At 38.2% G+C, this 18,428-nt stretch overlaps 1 protein-coding gene across 5 annotated transcripts in view; it reads right to left on the bottom strand.

Moving 5' to 3' along the window:
* The window catches only part of CDC14A (cell division cycle 14A), a 184,150-nt gene that overhangs the window by 99,145 nt on the left and 66,577 nt on the right, over positions 1-18,428 (bottom strand). For 4 of the 5 annotated variants that reach the window (XM_067727043.1, XM_067727039.1, XM_067727040.1 and 1 more), the window contains one exon: positions 16,303-16,382. The exons of the other annotated variant lie outside the window; for it this stretch is intronic. In XM_067727043.1, the coding sequence (XP_067583144.1) occupies positions 16,303-16,382 (80 nt within the window). The remainder of the gene's footprint in view (positions 1-16,302; positions 16,383-18,428) is intronic. 5 annotated transcript variants of the gene reach the window in all.

Below are 18,428 nucleotides of genomic sequence, written 5' to 3'. Positions count from 1 at the left end.
TCCATGAGGAGAAAATGACCCTTAAAGGCTTTAACACATAATTAACATAAAACTGAATCTTGTATCACAACCATCTAAGGTAACTTGAAACTATGGCTGCTAAGCCATGAATTTAAATGCAATGTCAACATCACTGAGTTTCAGCATCCTGATAACCTAATTTAAAAATAGTAGGTTAGCAAAGCAGCCTAACAGAAATGTTTAAGTCCTAAAACATCAAAGTTAACCTATGTTAAGGAAGGGTTATTCTAGATATTTAATCGTGATTTCAAGAGTTCTTTTTTTAATGCCATCTGAACTCATGGGTCAGTGAAAAACAAATAACCCCATTTCAAATATCTTGTAAAGATATAAGCCATATATTAAGAAGCAAATTTTAAGGGATTAAACCAGAGAAAGGAGTAGCTGGGGATCTAAGACAAAATACTAGTTTATATAAATAACCACACATTCCTTTGTAGGAACTTGTCATTTTAGGACAAGAGTTCAGAATCTTTTGTGTGTCATGAAGGTCCCCCTTCAGCAGGACCCCCCTTCATCATTCTGATGAAGCCTGTGAATGTCTATTCTCAGAATGTTTTTAAATGCATAAAATAAAATACATAGAAATAATAGAACACTAATGCAATTAAATGTAAAGTCATCAAAATGTAACAAAACAAATTTATAATACCATACTTTATTGTTAATATTGATATATAACAAGATCTAGTAGCAGGTCTGATAACAACTATAATTTTAAAGAAGAAATGAACATAAATATCTTAAGATATATGCAACAACTGCAATGGGATATAACAATGTAGTTTCTACTGTGAAAAAGTCACTTATATTGCTAACACTACTATAGTTTATTTCCAACATTTATAATTGGATGCAATCTTATAACTTACATGGCTAGTGAAAATAAAGATATTTTTGTGGGCTTCCCTGGTGGCGCAGTGGTTGGGAGTCCGCCTGCCGATGCAGGGGACACAGGTTCGTGGGAAGATCCCACGGGCCGCGGAGCAGCTGGGCCCGTGAGCCACGGCCGCTGAGCCTGCGCGTCCGGAGCCTGTGCTCCGCGGTGGGAGGGGCCGCGGTGGTGAGAGGCCCGCGTACCGCAAAAAAATAAAAATAAAAAGAATCTGCCTGCCAATGCAGAGGACACGGCTTCAGGCCCTGGTATGGGAAGATCCCACATGCCGCGGAGCAACTAGGCCCGGGAGCAACTAAGCCCGTGAGCCACAGCCACTGAGCCTACGCACCTAGAGCCTGTGCTCTGCAACCAGAGAGGCCGCGATAGTGAGAGGCCCGCGCACCACGATGAAGGGTGGCCCCCGCTCGCCGCAACTAGAGAAAGCCCTCGCACAGAAACGAAGACCCAACACAGCCAAGAATAAATAAATAATTAATTAATTTTTTTTAAAAAAAGATATTTTTGTCATCTGAATTCTCTCTATAGACCCTAGTTTAAAAACTACTGCTTTGGTAGAGAAAAGAAAAACTTAGGAAAAAAACTTATCTGTATTTAAAAAGAGTAAAAGCAATGATAAGAATTGAAGGTGCTCCTTACTTCCCTCAAGTGTATCTTCCCACCTAGACGCAGCTAAACCGATCCACAAATGTAAGTTATCAGAAAAGCTCCAGATCCAGTCTCTCGTACTGTCTGCAAAGCATGGTGAGATTATCATGATATCTCTTGTCTTAGCATAGCCACAGTTTTTACCAACAACTGAAAAGAGAGCTCTGGTGACTTGGTGATCAAATGTGCAGACCTGAGAGCGAGGGTGCGTTAACAGGCCATCTGACAAAATTAGGATACAAAGCAGTTACAGCAGGCTAGAAAGACAGGCTGACATTCACAAATTGAAATATAATAAGGGATGCAATAAAATTAAGTCACATCCTCAGGACTGGGGAAAGTTGATGACATACCTTTTTCCAACACTTACTATGCTGGGTAATTTAAATGCATTAACACATTTAATCCTCATGAAGGCAACAGGTTCCCAAAACCTGCCCTCATAACTACGCAAGAGAGAAATGGCTTATTAGTGGCACCTGGCTCATACATAGTCAAAGGAAAGTAACCATAAAAGTGAAGGGACACAAAAACATGTTACATATTCTCTGGGGAAAAAAAGGGAGAAAGATAAAGGTGGCAGAGTAAATCCATGTTATCTACAAAAACCCCACTAAAAAGAGAATTTTAAAAGGCTTTTTTAAATGGAATCCAACAAGGTCAGGGAGAATGAGAACAGACAACAGCAATAAAATTCTGAAAGCTGGAAGTCAGATACATGAGTGATAATAAATTAGAAGACCAAGAAAACTGAATACTAAGGTGACAGGGGAAAAATCAGAGCATCAACCCAATTAATACCAGATAATTCGCAAAAGGCTCAGGAAGTGGCAGCACTGGGTTCTTCTGGAAATAAGAATGAAGGAAATGACTATGATAAGTTTGAAAGTACTTTAAGAAGCTGAAAAATTTTACTCTATAAAAGCAATATTATCTCCTACTTTATAAATAAATCTTATCTGTTGAGTCTCCTCAACCACCCAATGTAGTTAGAACCACCTAAAAATAAAATGGTTGGTCCTGGAAGGCAGCAAGATAACCTGCCCCACACGACGTTCAAGTTTGAATTGGCAGATGGCTTGCAAGAAATATTTTTCACCTACATTGTTATAGGAAATGGAGGTGAAGATTAGGAAAACACCAGGCTCTATTAAACTCAAAAGTCCTTTCCTACCCTGAAACTGCATCATTATTCAAAACAGTGGATGATTTCTTTCCTCTCCGTATCTCTCTCTTGGATCCTTCCCAATAGCAGTAAAACATTTTCAAGTCCCTACCATCTTTAAAAGAAAAAAAATATCTGAAATTTTCTTAACTTCAGCCACCACCCTCTCTTTGGCCTCCTCTTTAAAACAGGGCTTCTCTGAAAAACTATTCATCTTCCTGCCCCCACTTTCTCTTCTCTCACATCTTAACCTCCTCTGTTCTGCTTCCACCCTCATCCATGCCATGAACATTTCTCACTAAGGTCACCAATGACCTCCATATGGCTAAGCCCAGGGGGCTTTTTTTTTAATTGAGATAAAATTCACCATTTTAGCCTTTCTAAAATGTACAATTCAGTGATTTTTAATGTATTCATAATGCTGTGATTTTTAGTGTAGTCACAATGCACACCACTAATTCGAAACCATTTTACCACCAGAAAGAAACCCTATACCCATTTGCAGTAACTCCTCATTCATTCCCCGTCCCCACTCCAACCCTGGCGATCACTAATCTACTTTCTGTCTCTAAATTTGCTTATTCTAAGTTCAGGGAACATTCTGCAAGCATCATTTTATTTACTCGGTCAAGAACAAGTAATTCCCTCTGAATATTCTCTTCACTGTTCCTGGATTTTGCTTTGACCTCTCTAAACACTACTCCTTCCCAATCTCCTCTGCAAAGTCATCCTTCACCTCCCAGTCTCTTCAAGATTCAATTCCAGACTCAAATGCTCCACACTCCATGCTCTCTTCCGAGACCAGGTGCTCTCAAACTTTAGCATTCATCAGCATCAGCATCACCGAGATGGCTTCTTAAAACACAGAATGCTGGGCTCCACCCGAGTTTCTGATTCAGTAGGTATGGAACGGGGTCTGAGAATCTGCATTTCTAACAAGTTTCCAGGTGGTATCAGTGCTGCTGGTAGGAGGGACCACATTTTGAAAATCCCTGCCCTACACAATCTCATCTATGTAAGGTACCATCTATCTGCCAATAACCCTCAAATTTATCTCCCTAGCACAAAGTCCTTAAAACTCCAAGGCAGGACAGCCAACCACATACATGACATTTCCATTTGGGTGTCTTAAGGCATCTCAAACTCATTGTGGAAGAAGAATCTCTTGAATCTGCCCCTACCTCAAAACAACAACAATAATCGGATCCTCCAACCCTCTGTAACTTGGTAAAAGACACAGCTTCTACAATCACTCAAGCTACAGCCCAGAAGTCCTTCTGTCTCTCCCATTTCCCGTACCCTACTGCACCGTGCCCCACTGTGTTTCCCTCCTAAACATCTCGTGAACGCATTTAACTTCTCCTCGGTTCTGCTGCCTCTCACGTAGCACCTCTCCACACACTACAAGAGCCTCCCCACATCCACCCCTCGCCTTTCTAATCAGTTCTCTTCACTGCAGCCAGAGTGATTTCTTTAAAAGGCAAGTCTGATCCAGCCACTCTTCTGCTGTAGCCCTTCTCTGATTCCCACTGCTCTCTCGAGGAAAGGTTCAAATCCTAAAATGGATGCAAGGCCTGTGGTATCTGGCCCTGCCCACCTCTCCAGTCTCCTCCTCACATCATGCTCCCTCACTCTCTGTGCCCATCACAACCCCCCTTCCCTGAGCTCCTCAGAGGGGCACTCTGAACCTTTGCTCCCCTGGTCACATGTTCTCCAATCGCCTTGCCTAGGTCACCCTACTCACCCTTCAGATCCCAGCTCAAAGATGACTTGTCTCAGGGAAAATCCTCCAACCCCACTCCGGCTAGATCAGGTCCCCATTGTTTTCCACTGGACTTAACTACAGTTTGACATTATATCATGGTGTGCTTATCTGATTCCCTGACTCTCTCTCTACAATAGTCCCTAAGAAGACGGGATCTATATGTTTTTTTACTCACCATTGTCTCTTTAGTACCTAATACAGTGCCTGGCATGAAATAGATAGTCAATAAATGTTTGTCAATAAACGTTTAAATTAAGTAAAGGAACTTGGGAGATCATCCCAAGAAAATGTTCGATGATCTCCTATGGCCACTTTTGTTAACTCGAGAGCCTGACACCTCCATCCTCACTAGCAAGAAGAGCTTTCTTTGCATTAACCCCAAATCCCTTCTGTCCATTTAAGATCATTTCTTTCTGTTCTCTTTGCCAAAGAGTATTAACTGAATAAAGCTAAAAAGCAGTGACACTCAAAGTAGTTTTCTCTTTCTTTGTCAAGTGGTATTAAACACACTTTTATTTTAACCCAGACACTTTAGAGAGGCTACACAGAGCTTTCAGGATTTAAATCACTATACCAATGTGCTACAAAGTTTTATACTCCCACAGTTTTTATTGCAGTTTTGGTTCCCAATTGTTTATTTAACTCCTGGTTTGCTTTTTTACTCATTCATCCATGCATTCATTTATATTTATTGAGCCAAACAGTTACTGAGCTGAATAAGAGGACATGTATTTTTCCACCTCCCTCATAAAGGACCACTGAAATCCCATAGACGTCAATTGAGGGAAAACGCTTGCACATCCTGTGCTGCCTGGGAAAACTACAGCTCTAACACTTATATACCATGACAGTTTTACCATATATTGCATTACTCTCTTAAACAGGTAAACACAAGGCTGCTCTTCGTTCAGGACATAAGGTAATAATACCCCAAACACCCAGGATTTCTAATCATTCATCCCTGCTGAAGAATACATCATGTGTCTCTAACCCCCAATACAGAAGACTAATGTTACAACCAACAGCTATCTAGAGACATCCAAATACAAATTTAGCTCAACCTCATGCCTGACCATCCAAATTCTATCCATCCCGGCAATTCTATCTTTCTAAATGTGATTTCTGGCATAACAGTCAACTGAACCATAAAACTATTATGAAGTGGTTATAAAAATCACTGGCAGTCAATAAATATTTGTTGAATGAAATACTGAATTATGAATATTTTATAGGTGAAGCAATTGGGATTTTTGTTTATTTTTACATTTATTTTGCAGAGAAGCAGTAGAAGAAAAATTAAATTTAAGAAAACTAGAATCACCATCCACAAAGAGATACAAAGAGAAAGGGCTTGATTCCCTATTGTACTAAAGCTGTCTTTCTACAGGCTCTCAAGAGTCAACTGTTAGATATTCAAAAATTCTGAGAGCCCAAATCAGCATTGGAGGGAAAATTTACACCACACAAATCAGCAAATGCTCTTTAATTACAGAGCCGGTTTAACAACACACCACTGTTTGCAACCTACGAATCTAAGAAATCGCTCAGAATGAAGCAACCCTGTAAATGTTAATAATGAGCAGATGAAACCAGAGATGAAAGAACATATTTACACAAAACAATAAGAAAGCATTTCTGTTAATGAAGTTGTTTGAAATGAAGAATAAATGAAAAACAGAGTCACAGTGTTTACAATGTGGAGACTACATTAAAGAATAAAACAGAGCTATAGTAAATGGACTGAGAAATAACAGAAATGACTATGATTTACACATCTTGATTCTGATTCTCTGTAAATTCTCCAGATAGCAAGTAGTTACGAGGCAAGCAAATATCTGCAGAGCAATGGGTTAGAAAGGATCTCAAAGGTCATCTGAGCACCCTTCCAATCACTGAACTGAATCCCATCTACACAACCAGCACAAGATCAAGAGCTTCCTAAGGACAGGGAATGTGTCCTTTATGTTGTATGCCCAGAATCTAGTACAGTGTTGGGCACATTACTCTCTTGTAGCTGTTGAATGAATGAATGAATGAATGAATAACCATTACAAGGAGACCATTCAACATATGCCTGAACAACTCTAAGTGGCTGGGAACTATGGACATTTCAAAGCAAAAATTATATAAAAAATCTGTAATCGTAAACTGTGTACAATCACAAAAATGTAATCTAGATCACTGCTTTCCAATGGAAATATAATGAAAGCCACAAAAGAGAGCCACATGTGTAATTTTAATTTTTTTCATAACCATATTAAAATAAAAAGAAATAAATAATATTAATTTTAATAATATATTTTGTTTAATCCAATATATCTGAAATATTTCAGCATGTAATCAACACAACTATAAATAAGATATTTTACTTTTCTTATACTAAACCTTTGAAATCCAATGTGTATTTTATAGGCTTGTAGTCTATTTCAGTTTGGACTAAACAAATTGCAAGTGCTGAATAGCACATGTAGGTGATAGCTACTGTACTAGACAATTCAGCCCTAATTTGTATGGATACTTGGGAATTAGACAATGTCCAAAAATACTTTACACAATTGTCCAAATTACATCTGGTTTCCAGTCTCTGAACACATCCACGATATATGTGCACCAGCTCCAGGGAAAAGAGCAAGCCAATGGTTTATATTATCTAGACCTACAAGATAAAAAGGTATTTGCTAAGAATTAGTGGGGAGAACGAAGCTATTTCCCACTTAGAAAAGAACAAAAATCAAATGGCTTCACGGGGCAGAGCCAAAAATTGAACATGACCAGTACCTAACAAAAACACAGGACACAGAATCTCCTGCTTTCCAGATTTAACATAAAGCTATACACTAATCATTTTGCTCATCTAAAGAAACAGAGATTTGTGAAAATTCATTTCTAAGTCATGGCTTAAAAGGTCATAAGTCAGCAGAATAGAATCCCTAGCAATAACAGATACCAGAAAAACAGGCCAAGGGCTGTGCTCTGGGCCTTTTATCAACACCTGACTATCCCCTATTTAACCACAGTAATTTTGTTTTAAAGATAAAAATAATAGTAAATTATCTTTGACTCCAATATTGAAAATAAGAGCTTCATATACGAGGCATTCAACAAAATAACTATGTTCACCAACATAAATGATTGCAAACTTATTCCAAACCACCTTTATCAACTAAGGCTGGCTATCGGAAAAGTACTGTGAAGAGTACAAAAATTTGGCACTTACCCTTCTACAGAAAGTTTGGTACACTGGTCTGAAACCATAAAAACAGGAAAAACAAAAAAAGTAACCTGAGCCAATTTTCACAACTCAAACCACTGAAGCACTGCCATGTCCCCCCCGCAAAAAAAGAATAGATATCACTCACTTCCTTCTGCGTATTATTGGGTCCTAGAAACCTTGACAGTTGTTTCTGTCCTCAGATCCTGAATAGTGGTGCTTATTTAACACTTTAACAAGAAAACCGGATAAAGAGTCTGCTTTTCATAGTGGCCTCAGTTATTCAATATGCCCCAGCTGTTGAAAATAGATTCCACAGTTCGGACTGGATAATTTATTTTGTTCTATTTGCAATACCCAGGAAACTGACCCATCCTCACTAATCAAAACTAATGCAGATTCTTTCCCATCACATCAAGCATCAAAAGTAAAGGTTTATTAAAGATCCATGGAGGTAGAAATGACCCCAAAGATCAACACTGAGAAACAGAGAGTTAGCCATCATAAAGAAAAGTTGAGAATGAAAGTCTTAAGAGAGCATAAAATAAATTTTGTTTCTACATTTTTGATACTCAGGGAAAAAACATGGTAAAGAGAACTTCCCTTTGAAGTACAAAGTTAATGCTAAATAAACTTTAACAAAAATCGCAGTATCATATTTAAACTAACAAATATCTGGTTCAACATTTTATGTAAAGAGATACATTTTATAATTGCATCTAACATCTACCCGCACATGTTTACTTTGCTTTAGAAGAAAGAAGGCAGCCTAATGCCAAGTTCTAAGTAGTTGACCCCTCTGGGCCTTTGTTAAGAGACCTGCAAGTTCTGGCATGCCCAGGTGAGATTTCCCATTAAGGCTCAGCCGCATTAACACTAGCTCAGCAACCGGGATATCACTAGGGGTCATCCCCAAAACACAACAAACCCATCCCTGAACACAAACAGTATGGGTTCATTTTAATGACGAACGTCATTAAAGGATTGATAGAGGGAGGTTTGTGGGTTCTCCATTAAGGAAGGTTTTCTGGCGTCAAGTCTGCTTTAAGAGAAAATTCGTTATTCCTGTTCATATTAGATAAAATATCATTATTTGATAAGCCATCTATTTCTAAAACTCAGGAAACCACGCAAAAACATTTCCCCAAATGGAAGCTTATTATTCTAATCCCAAGAGATCTATTCTGTTCCACACAGGTGTGGATCAGGAAATGTATCCTAGAGTTTCAGAAAGCTGGCTCTGCTGGATGTTAATAGAAGCGGGAGGGGGATGGGGACCGATTTCAGGCTGAAGTACTTGGGAAAATTCTGAGTTAAACAGGTTACTTTATTACTCAGAACCATGCAGAATCTTTAAAATGGGAATGTGCTCTGTAAAATCTCCAGGATGGAGAGTTCTAAACTTATTTGACTGTTGAATTTTTTTTTTTTTTTTTGCCACGGTAAACCTTATAGAGCAGTAGTGCACAACCTTGGCAGCATATTGGAATCATGTAGGTAGTTTTTAAAAATCCCAACACCCAGACTTCACCCAAAGCCAATTATATCAGAATTTCTGGGAGTAGAACCTGGCATCAATATTTTTTAAAGCTTCCCAAACTTTTTTTGGCTGCGTAGGGTCTTCGTTGCTGTGCGCAGGCTTTCTCTAGTTGCAGAGAGCGGGGGCTACTCTTTGTTGCGGTGCACGGGCTTCTCATTGCGGTGGCTTCTCTTGTTGCAAAGCACGGGCTCTAGGCGCGCAGGTTTCAGTAGCTGTGGCTCGTGGGCTCTAGAGCACTGGCTCAGTAGTTGTGGCGCAGGGGCCACAACTGTGTGCTCCACGGCATGCCGGATCTTCCCAGACCAGGGATTGAACCTGTGTCCCCTGCATTGGCAGGCGGATTCTTAACCACTGCGCCACCAGGCAAATCCCCTTCCCAGGCTTTTTAAAACCAAGTATGAGAAACAATGTAACTTTGGGAAACACTGACCTATAAGCCTCTTCTCCAAACTAAAATAAAATAGCCACACAAAAATATGTTCCTGGACCTAAACAGGAAGAGACCCACCAAAAAAATAAAACACGCTAAACTAAAAACTGGTTATGATAGGACATCCAACATTCAACCAGCTTTATTCCACTGGATATCAGCACAGCACCCTACCTCAACCTCACCTCTGCACCTAGTCATTATTTTTTAAGTCATGCTTTCTATATTTGTCTTCGAAACTGGGCCCCTAGATGTTATTTATTGTCTGTATATTTGTATTCCCCATTTAATTTTATATGTCCTAGAAAAATTGGGTTTTAGCAGATTTATGAATCATTAATACCAAAAAAGTTACCAAGCTAATACATATGGACCAATAAAAAAAGAAGTAAGCACAAAGTGAATTTGAAAGCACAAAAAAAGATCTAAAAGCAGAGTTGTGCAATTTAGATGGGTTACCTTTTCAGTGTTCTGTGAGATTTAGAAAGTTTTCACAAACACCTGTTTTATGAACACCCAAAAATGCAGATTTAAAAACCACTGCCATTGACTGCCAAGAAAATAATCTAAGAATTCCAATAAGGGTTGGTGGTCTCGTGGGACTGTAGAGAGGCTGCAATTAATATGACCTTGTAGAATGACTGGTCAACAGTATGGACTATCAATTTGGTAGTACACTGACTGACAGGAAGAGAACCTAAAAAGATTCATACTGGGCTTGCCAATTCAAACTCCAACTCTGGCCCCAGAACTGAAAAGCCCCTTGTTCCCTTGAAGGCCAACTGCCAAGCAAGCCTACAGTAAAGATGGATGGACTTAAAGAATTAAAATAGGTGAAAAATACCCTCTTTCCCTAGTTTTGAGATAAAGTCACTGTTGATAAAACACATTGGCTATCCTTAGTACAAGTGAAAAGTACAGTTTTCGACAGACCTACTTTACCATTAAATGGAACACCCTAAAACTGACTTGCAGACAGTAACATCACAACAAATACTCCTTGAGTGTCACACCAAGCCAGAAATTCAAATGCCTCCAAAGTCTACTATACTTCATGTAATTAAGAATAGACAGTAGGGACTTCCCTGGTGGCACAATGGTTAAGAATCCACCTGCCAATGCACGGGACATGAGTTCGATCCCTGGTCCAGGAAGATCCCACATGCCACGGAGCAAATAAGCCTGTGCACCACAACTACTGAGCCTGCGCTCTAGAGCCACAACTACTGAGCCTGCATGCCACAACTACTGAAGCCCGTGCGCCTAGAGTCCGTGCTCCGCCACAAGAGAAGCCACCGCAATGAGAAGCCAGCTCACTGCAATGAAGACTAGCCCCCGCTCGCCGCAACTAGAGAAAGCCCGCACCCAGCAATGAAGACCCAATGCAGCCAAAAATAAAATGAATTAATTAAAAATAAAAGAAAAAAAAAAAGAAAATGGAATAAAATGGGGAAAAATCTTTAAAAAAATAGGCAGTAAATGGGGGTGGGGGGGAGGAATTGAGTGAAAGTGGTCAAAAGGTACAAACCTCCAGTTATAAGGTAAATAAGTACTGGGGATGTAATATGCAACATGATGACTATAGTTAACACTGCTCTATGGGGTATTTGAATGTTGCTAAGGGAGTAGATCCTAAAGGTTCTCATCGTAAGAAAAAAAATTGTAACTATATGAGGTGATAAGTGTTAACTAAACTTATTGTGGTAATCATTTCACAATACATGAAAGTCAAGTCATTGAGCAGTACACCTTAAATTTATACAGTGTTGTATATCAACTATATCTCAATAAAACTGACAGAAAAAAAAGAATAAGCAGTAAATCTACCCAAATCTTTTTTTTTTTTAATTTGCTTCATCTTTAGTGAATTTTTAACTAGGTTAATAGAAAACTATTAATTTAAAATTCTTAAGATAAATCCAAATAGAAAAACTCAATTAGACGGTACTTGTGGTTATAGTAATACACTGCAAGCATCATATTATAGTATCCTACCTAACCTACCATTATAAAAAACAACCTATGCCATACAAATGAAAACTTACAGCACCTAAAGCCAGTACCTGGATTGTTATTCTCCATTTTCATCGTAATGTGAAAGGCATTCATGATGCCTACCCCTAACAGCTCCTCCAATCTCCAGTTCCAGTGTTAAATCTCCTTCCTCCTGGAGCAGGTACCTAGTTGTCCTATTAATCTTTAGATCCATAAGTCTAACATAGTGACTGGCACAGAAAAAGCAATAAACTAATTATGTATTCCCTGGCACACAAATAAGGAAAGAACCCAATCCCAGCCCTTGAGAGAAGAGTCAGCCATATTTGGTGGAAAGTCAGCCATGCAAACAAATAATTACAATGTAAGACATTTGTTTTAATGGTGTATGTAGCAAATGTAATGGGGCATGAACAAAATGTAATAGGAAATTATAGGCACAGGACATGCCAACCCTCTCTAGAAAAATGAGCAAAGGTGCTACGGAAGAGACTGCTCCAATAAATGTTTGTTAAATCAATAAATCTTGAAGAACAGCATTATTTAAATTAAAACCTTAAAACACTTTTATTAGGAAGACTAAAACCCTATAGCACAAATGGTAAATAGGCATTTCATTAAAGAGGGCGTGTAAAGATACCAACCACACGTCAACAAGCCTTCAAAACTGTCCTCATTTTTCTTAATTTTTAGACAATAAAACAATCACATTTAAATAGAAGTTCCTTTGAGGCTTCCTGTTTTATAAATAAAAGTATTAATGCAGAAGTGGGATAAAAAAATCTAGACAATGAAGATAAAGATGTAATTTAACAATAAATGGGGTGGAAAACCTAGTGGATGATAGAATCCAGATTATCAAAGGAAGGCAAAGGCAATGATGACTGACTAGGACTAGTATGAAGATGATTCTTGATAATACTGCATTAGCTTTAGTTGATCTGGGCAGTAGACTAAAATCAACTCACATCTTATCTCAGCATTAGGAAAAAAATTGTTTCTGTAGCAAAATTCCAGAAAACTAGTAGTATTCTATCAACTAAATTTTCCACTGAATTATAAATGCACACTGTGTGGTATTTTCTGCTTCAAATGTAGGATTTATGAAGAGTCTGGATTTAGAAATGCAACTTAATGTAAATACATTAAGTTGTACACCAACTCTTGGTGTCACATTATCAGAGAAATACAGCTTAGTTATACTCAAGGTCAAACTTTTAGTTGGAAAAAGGTGCCTAAACTAAGGGGAAAAAATGCCTGACGTCTGTGTTAAGCATTCTTTTTTTCAGGTAAACAAATAACTAAAATTCTCTATGTCTAACAACACTACAATATTCTCCAGAGTATTGTCTCAATTTCTTTCTTCTAAAATACATTTGAGACCATGTGACTTAAAAAGCTACAGTTAAAAAGACAGGAAATGACCTAAATGTCTACCTGTCAGAGACCAATTAAATGCATTCTTGTACATTATACAGCAGTAAGACAGAATGAGGAAGGAAGCTCTCTATTTATGATGTGAAAAGATATATCCAAGATGAGTTAAGTGAAAAAAAAATCAAGATGCAGAATAGTACATACAGTATGTTACATTTTGTGATAAAATGGGGAAAATAAGACTGTACATCTTTATTTGCTTATATATGAATAAAGAAACTCTAAAAGGATATAGAATAAACTAATACCAGAAGTTATTTGGAAAGGACTGGACAGATAAGAATCAAGGGTGGGAGAGAGAGTTTTCACTATAAACTATATATATTTTAAAATATTTGAACCATGTTAATGTATTTATATTTTCAAATATTTAAATAAAAACAGTTTGGATAAATAAGCTACAATTATAACAATCATGATTTAATTCTATGTTAAGTAGTAATAATCTTTTATATCTTTTCTTCCATTCCAATCTTATCAATTATTCAAAGATTCTAGTTCTCAGGAAACAAATTAATTACCTATCACATATAAGCTAAAATATAATTATGATTAAAGGAAGAATTCATTCTTTCCTTCTCCTTCTCCAGTATCTTCATCTAAATTCACAATTAAGGTTAGCAAGGCTCACCTGGCTTGTGAAACAAATACATCTCCCATGACTTCTGAGTGGATACTATCACAAGCATAAAAATTAATATATATTTTCCACTTAAAATGTCTGAATAGCCACAATGTCCACTGGGCCTATTGACTGGAATTACAATTTTACAAATGTTACAGCATTACAATCCCCAGGTGCATGTGTTGTTTTCAAAATAACAACAAAAAATTGTAAACATTTTTCTGATTTAAAAAACAAATTTAATGAGTCCTCACTGTCTCAAGGAAAAGTACACCTATGATCCCTTCACAGTTGCTGGCCCCTCTCTCACCACGGACCCTATGGCTCCTACCACAGAGGATGTTGGAAGTTGCCTCAGACACAATCCCTTCCAGGGCTTTCCAGTAGGGTACACAGATGCCTAACTTTTCCTCCTCTACCTGTGAAACCCTTTAAAAGTTTAGTTTAAATGAGTCTGATACTTTCTCGTATTTCTGTCAGAATCTTTTCTTCTATTTTTATAAAACCCAACTTTTTAACCATTAATTACGTGCCTATAGAGCTACCTGCCCCTACTAGAATGTGTGATCATTAGAAATACTTCCTATTCATATTTATATCCTTGTGGATAATCCTTATTTCTTATGAATAATAGTAATAGTACTAACAACAACAAGAAAAACAAAAACCAGGTACTGCACCAGGCACGGTGATATATGTATTACCTCATTTAATCCTCAGGATAGCTCTGAAGCCATTGTACAGAAAAGGAAGCTGAAGCTCAGAGAGGATAAGTAATTTGCCCAAGTTACATATACTTACTTATTACATATAGAAAAGAGCAGAATGAACCTTCGAACCCAGGCAGTGTCTCTGCCTCCAAATCATGTACTCTTAACCACTTTGCTTAAAATTTAGAAAGTGATTAATATTATCATTACTGCAATGAAACGGAAGTTTGTGTCCCCCCCCAAAGTCATATGTTGAAAGTCTAATCCCCAATGGGATAGTATTAGGAGGTGGGACCTTGGGAAGTAGTTAGGTCATGAGGGTAGAGCCCTCCTGAATGCGATTAGTACCCTTATAAGAGGCACCCCAGAGCGTTTTTCTGCCCTCTTTCCACTATGTGAGGACACAGCGAGAAATAAGCAGTCTACAGCCCTGAAGAGAGCCCTCACCAGAACTTGACCATGCTGGCACCTAATCAGTCTGCAGAACTGTGAGAAACACATTTCTGTTGTTTACAACCCACCCAGTCTATGGTACTTTGTTACAACAGCCCAAATTAACTAAAACAATTACCCTTTTCTAAAAAATAGAATTGTACAAAGAGCTTTCAAATTATAGAAGCCATTAGAAGTGGGAGAAAAAAAGCTCTGTCCTCACCATTAAAACTCTCTTCTACGTAATCTGTAACCTTTTATCTGTCCTTCAATGGCTAATTAGCTCATCCTCTAGGTTGCTTGAGGATATTTTCCTCTCACTGTCCCAACTCCAGTACTTTACCCCTTGCTTTCACTGAGAAGATCAAGCATACTAGCTGTTGTTGTCCCTATATCCTCCTCACCGGACACCCACCCTGTCCCTAATAACTCTCCCTCTTGTGGTCTGAGAAACAGACGTGGGAATCCTTTGGATCTTAGGGGATTTAGTCTTAACTTATTCATTAAAATAAATATTTACAAAAAGCACTTTTAAGTGTCAGGCACTGGGACCTGCCCTCTGTGAGTTTACAGGAGAGTAATGAAGACAAAGAGGCCTCCTCATTCTTTCCTGTTCCTTTCTTTCATTATTGTTGGTAATTTTGATATTAGTAACAATAAGAAGCAATCCATGTGCTTGTAGATTTGGACACACAAATAAACAAAAGGGCAAAAATATTAGAATCATTCACAATTCTGTTGATGACTGTTGTGGAAGTTCTTGTGAAGTAGAAGTAGTACATTTCAGAGATGACTGTTATGGAAGTTCTTCTGAAGTAGAAGGAGTACATTTCCTTCTACTCTTTAAATAAGCTCAAGTTTACATGAAATTTTTAAAATATCTTCTTCAGGTGTCACTTACAAAACATTCTTTTCCAGCACTGTAATGAGAGACAGTCTTCCTCAGGATGGAAGTTAGATTTGTCTGCTAAACAGGTGATTAGGGTCCCCACTAAATATGTACTTCTGGGAAGGTGCTTTGAGGCTCTTATTGTATATTCCCAGCCCCTGACATTTGGTCAGAGCTCAATCAATGCTCACAAAATGAAAGAATGAATGGATGAATCAGTGATGCAGATGACTGAAATCTAACAAATCTTGACATGGTTATTAGGTCATAAATCAGGCACTGTTTGTGCTTAAACTGTCAAGGTATAGAAAGAATTCAAGGAAAAAAATTAATTCCTAAAAAGGGAAAGCTATTTTATTCTTACTAGACGGGGGAGGGGGTCTCTACAAAAACAAAATAATAAAAACTACTGTCTCATTTCATTCCATGTAATATCATGGTCACACTCTTCATACAATTAAAAAACACAATTCTCCAATTCTAAAGTAGCGAGCTGTCTAGCAAAGTTGCCATAGCTCAAGTCTCACAAGCAGTTATACCTGAATGGAAGATAGGGGGGATTTGAGCCAGATAGGAGTGCTCTGTAGGCTTCTTCTGGTGTCTTCTTTAAATAGATTACCTAAGACAAATAAATAGCAACATTTAGAACACCACCAAAGAATGACACAAAACTAACTTAATTACTCACCAAATTTGCATTTCCCTTCTTCCACTTTGAAAGTGACAACTGTCATGGTGATAATGTTGATCTTTAGACAGCAAGCAAGCTGCCAAAATTTCCTTTTCAGCTTGAAGCGGAACAACAGCCTTTGGCTTAAGGATGAGTAAGAGCTTAAAGACACAGGGCAAATCCATAAAGGGGCCATCCAGGGCTGTTCACAAGGCACATTGAACAGATACAATGGCAAGGTTTTCCCTTTTGGGACCAGAATAATTGTACCTCCATTATTGAACTGTGTGTTCACCAAAGACCAATACAGACTTCCCTGTCCTTCGTAGAAGATCTGCTGCGAGGTAATTTAGTTCCTGGTGAATTCTGAAAGACATCTCAGGGCACAATACCCTTGGGAGATCTACAGAGTTCTCTGTCTCCTCTGAGGAAAGCGCACGTTGCTCTCCAAACAATCAATAAAATCACAATGAAATGGGGGGAAATGCATGCAGGTAAGAGCACTGGAAAGCATATTGGTTTGGCTCTTGATGTCAAGGATACTTAAATCCCTCCAGTCCAGCATGATAAACTAATCATAAATAAAGAAACAAACAAAAAAGAGCTCTTAAAACCAGTAAATAACTTCCATTTAATCAACTTATTGACTATATACTAGCTGCTAGGCACTTTATCAGGTACTGGCACCTCTCTTAATAGAATTTACATTTGTGGGGCAAAACAAAGTAATTAACAAAAAGAAATACAGTCTGAGATAAGTGCTGAAAAGGAAATAAGCAGAGTATTGGAAAGAGAGTAGACTTACTTAATACCTTGACATGGTCAGGGAGGGGTCTCTTGGAGACATTCAGGAGGAGAGCCATGGGAACAGCTAAGGGAAAGGAGGAACAACAAGGGCCAGGGTCCTTGAGGGGGGAAGAGCTTGGTGAGTTGGACAGAGGAGATGAGTGTGACTAGAGCAGTGGGCGAAGGGAAAGCCAGGTAGTGTTCAGATTGTGAAGAGCACTGCAAACCATGAGGAGAGGTTGGTTTTATTCTAAGAGCAATTTAATATTTTAATTCTCAGACAGGAGCACTGATCATTTTCCTCTATAGTTTGAATCAACTTTCATCCCTAAAATCCTCTCTACCTAGAAAGAATGACATTATTTCCTTAATATGTTCCAACATCAAAACCCTATGCATTAGTACATATAGTAATATTACATATAATTTTTATATATTTATATAAATAAATACATATAATGTATATGTATATATACATATATGCATATATATATTTAGAAGCTTGTAAAGACAAGAGAGAAATAATTTTTGAAATGGCTGACTAGGCACTGTAGACTAAAATGGTTTTCCATAAATATCAGTTATTCCTATGGATATACAGATATCAAAAAGAAAAAAAAAGAAACCCTATGGGGCTTCCCTGGTGGCGCAGTGGTTGAGAGTCCACCTGCCGATGCAGGGGACACGGGTTCGTGCCCCAGTCCGGTAAGATCCCACATGCCGCAGAGCGGCTAGGCCCGTAAGCCATGGCCGCTGGGCCTGCGCGTCCGGAGCCTGTGCCCCGCAACGGGAGAGGCCACAACAGTGAGAGGCCCGCGTACCGCAAAAAAAAAAAAAACCTATGCATTTCAACAAGAATGACAGAGTCCCAGTTCTTAAAAAGTAGGGTTTTCTTCTCTACTTACAAAGTTTCTTTGAGCTTTACGCTGTTCCACTAGCAATATATTACATATACTTAATTATTAATAATTTCAGGACTAGAAAACACTTCAATTCTCTAAAGAAAGAAAGCTAAAATAAATACATAAAAAGATACTTCTAACTTTATTAAGAAAGCTCCATATTCCTGTGACAAGTAAACAAGAAGGTCTGATAAAGCACACACCAAACAAAGCAAATTGAATATGAAACAAAAACAGCACAGAAAATGAAACCACAGTAAAACAATGATCGAGACATGAGACACAGATTCCACCAACGGAGAACCAT

This window comes from Pseudorca crassidens, chromosome 2 (assembly GCF_039906515.1).
Source record: "Pseudorca crassidens isolate mPseCra1 chromosome 2, mPseCra1.hap1, whole genome shotgun sequence".
Lineage (NCBI taxonomy): Eukaryota > Metazoa > Chordata > Mammalia > Artiodactyla > Delphinidae > Pseudorca > Pseudorca crassidens.
The sequence above is the reverse complement of the archived record's forward strand: the minus strand, read 5'-3'. Positions and strand labels throughout refer to the sequence as shown.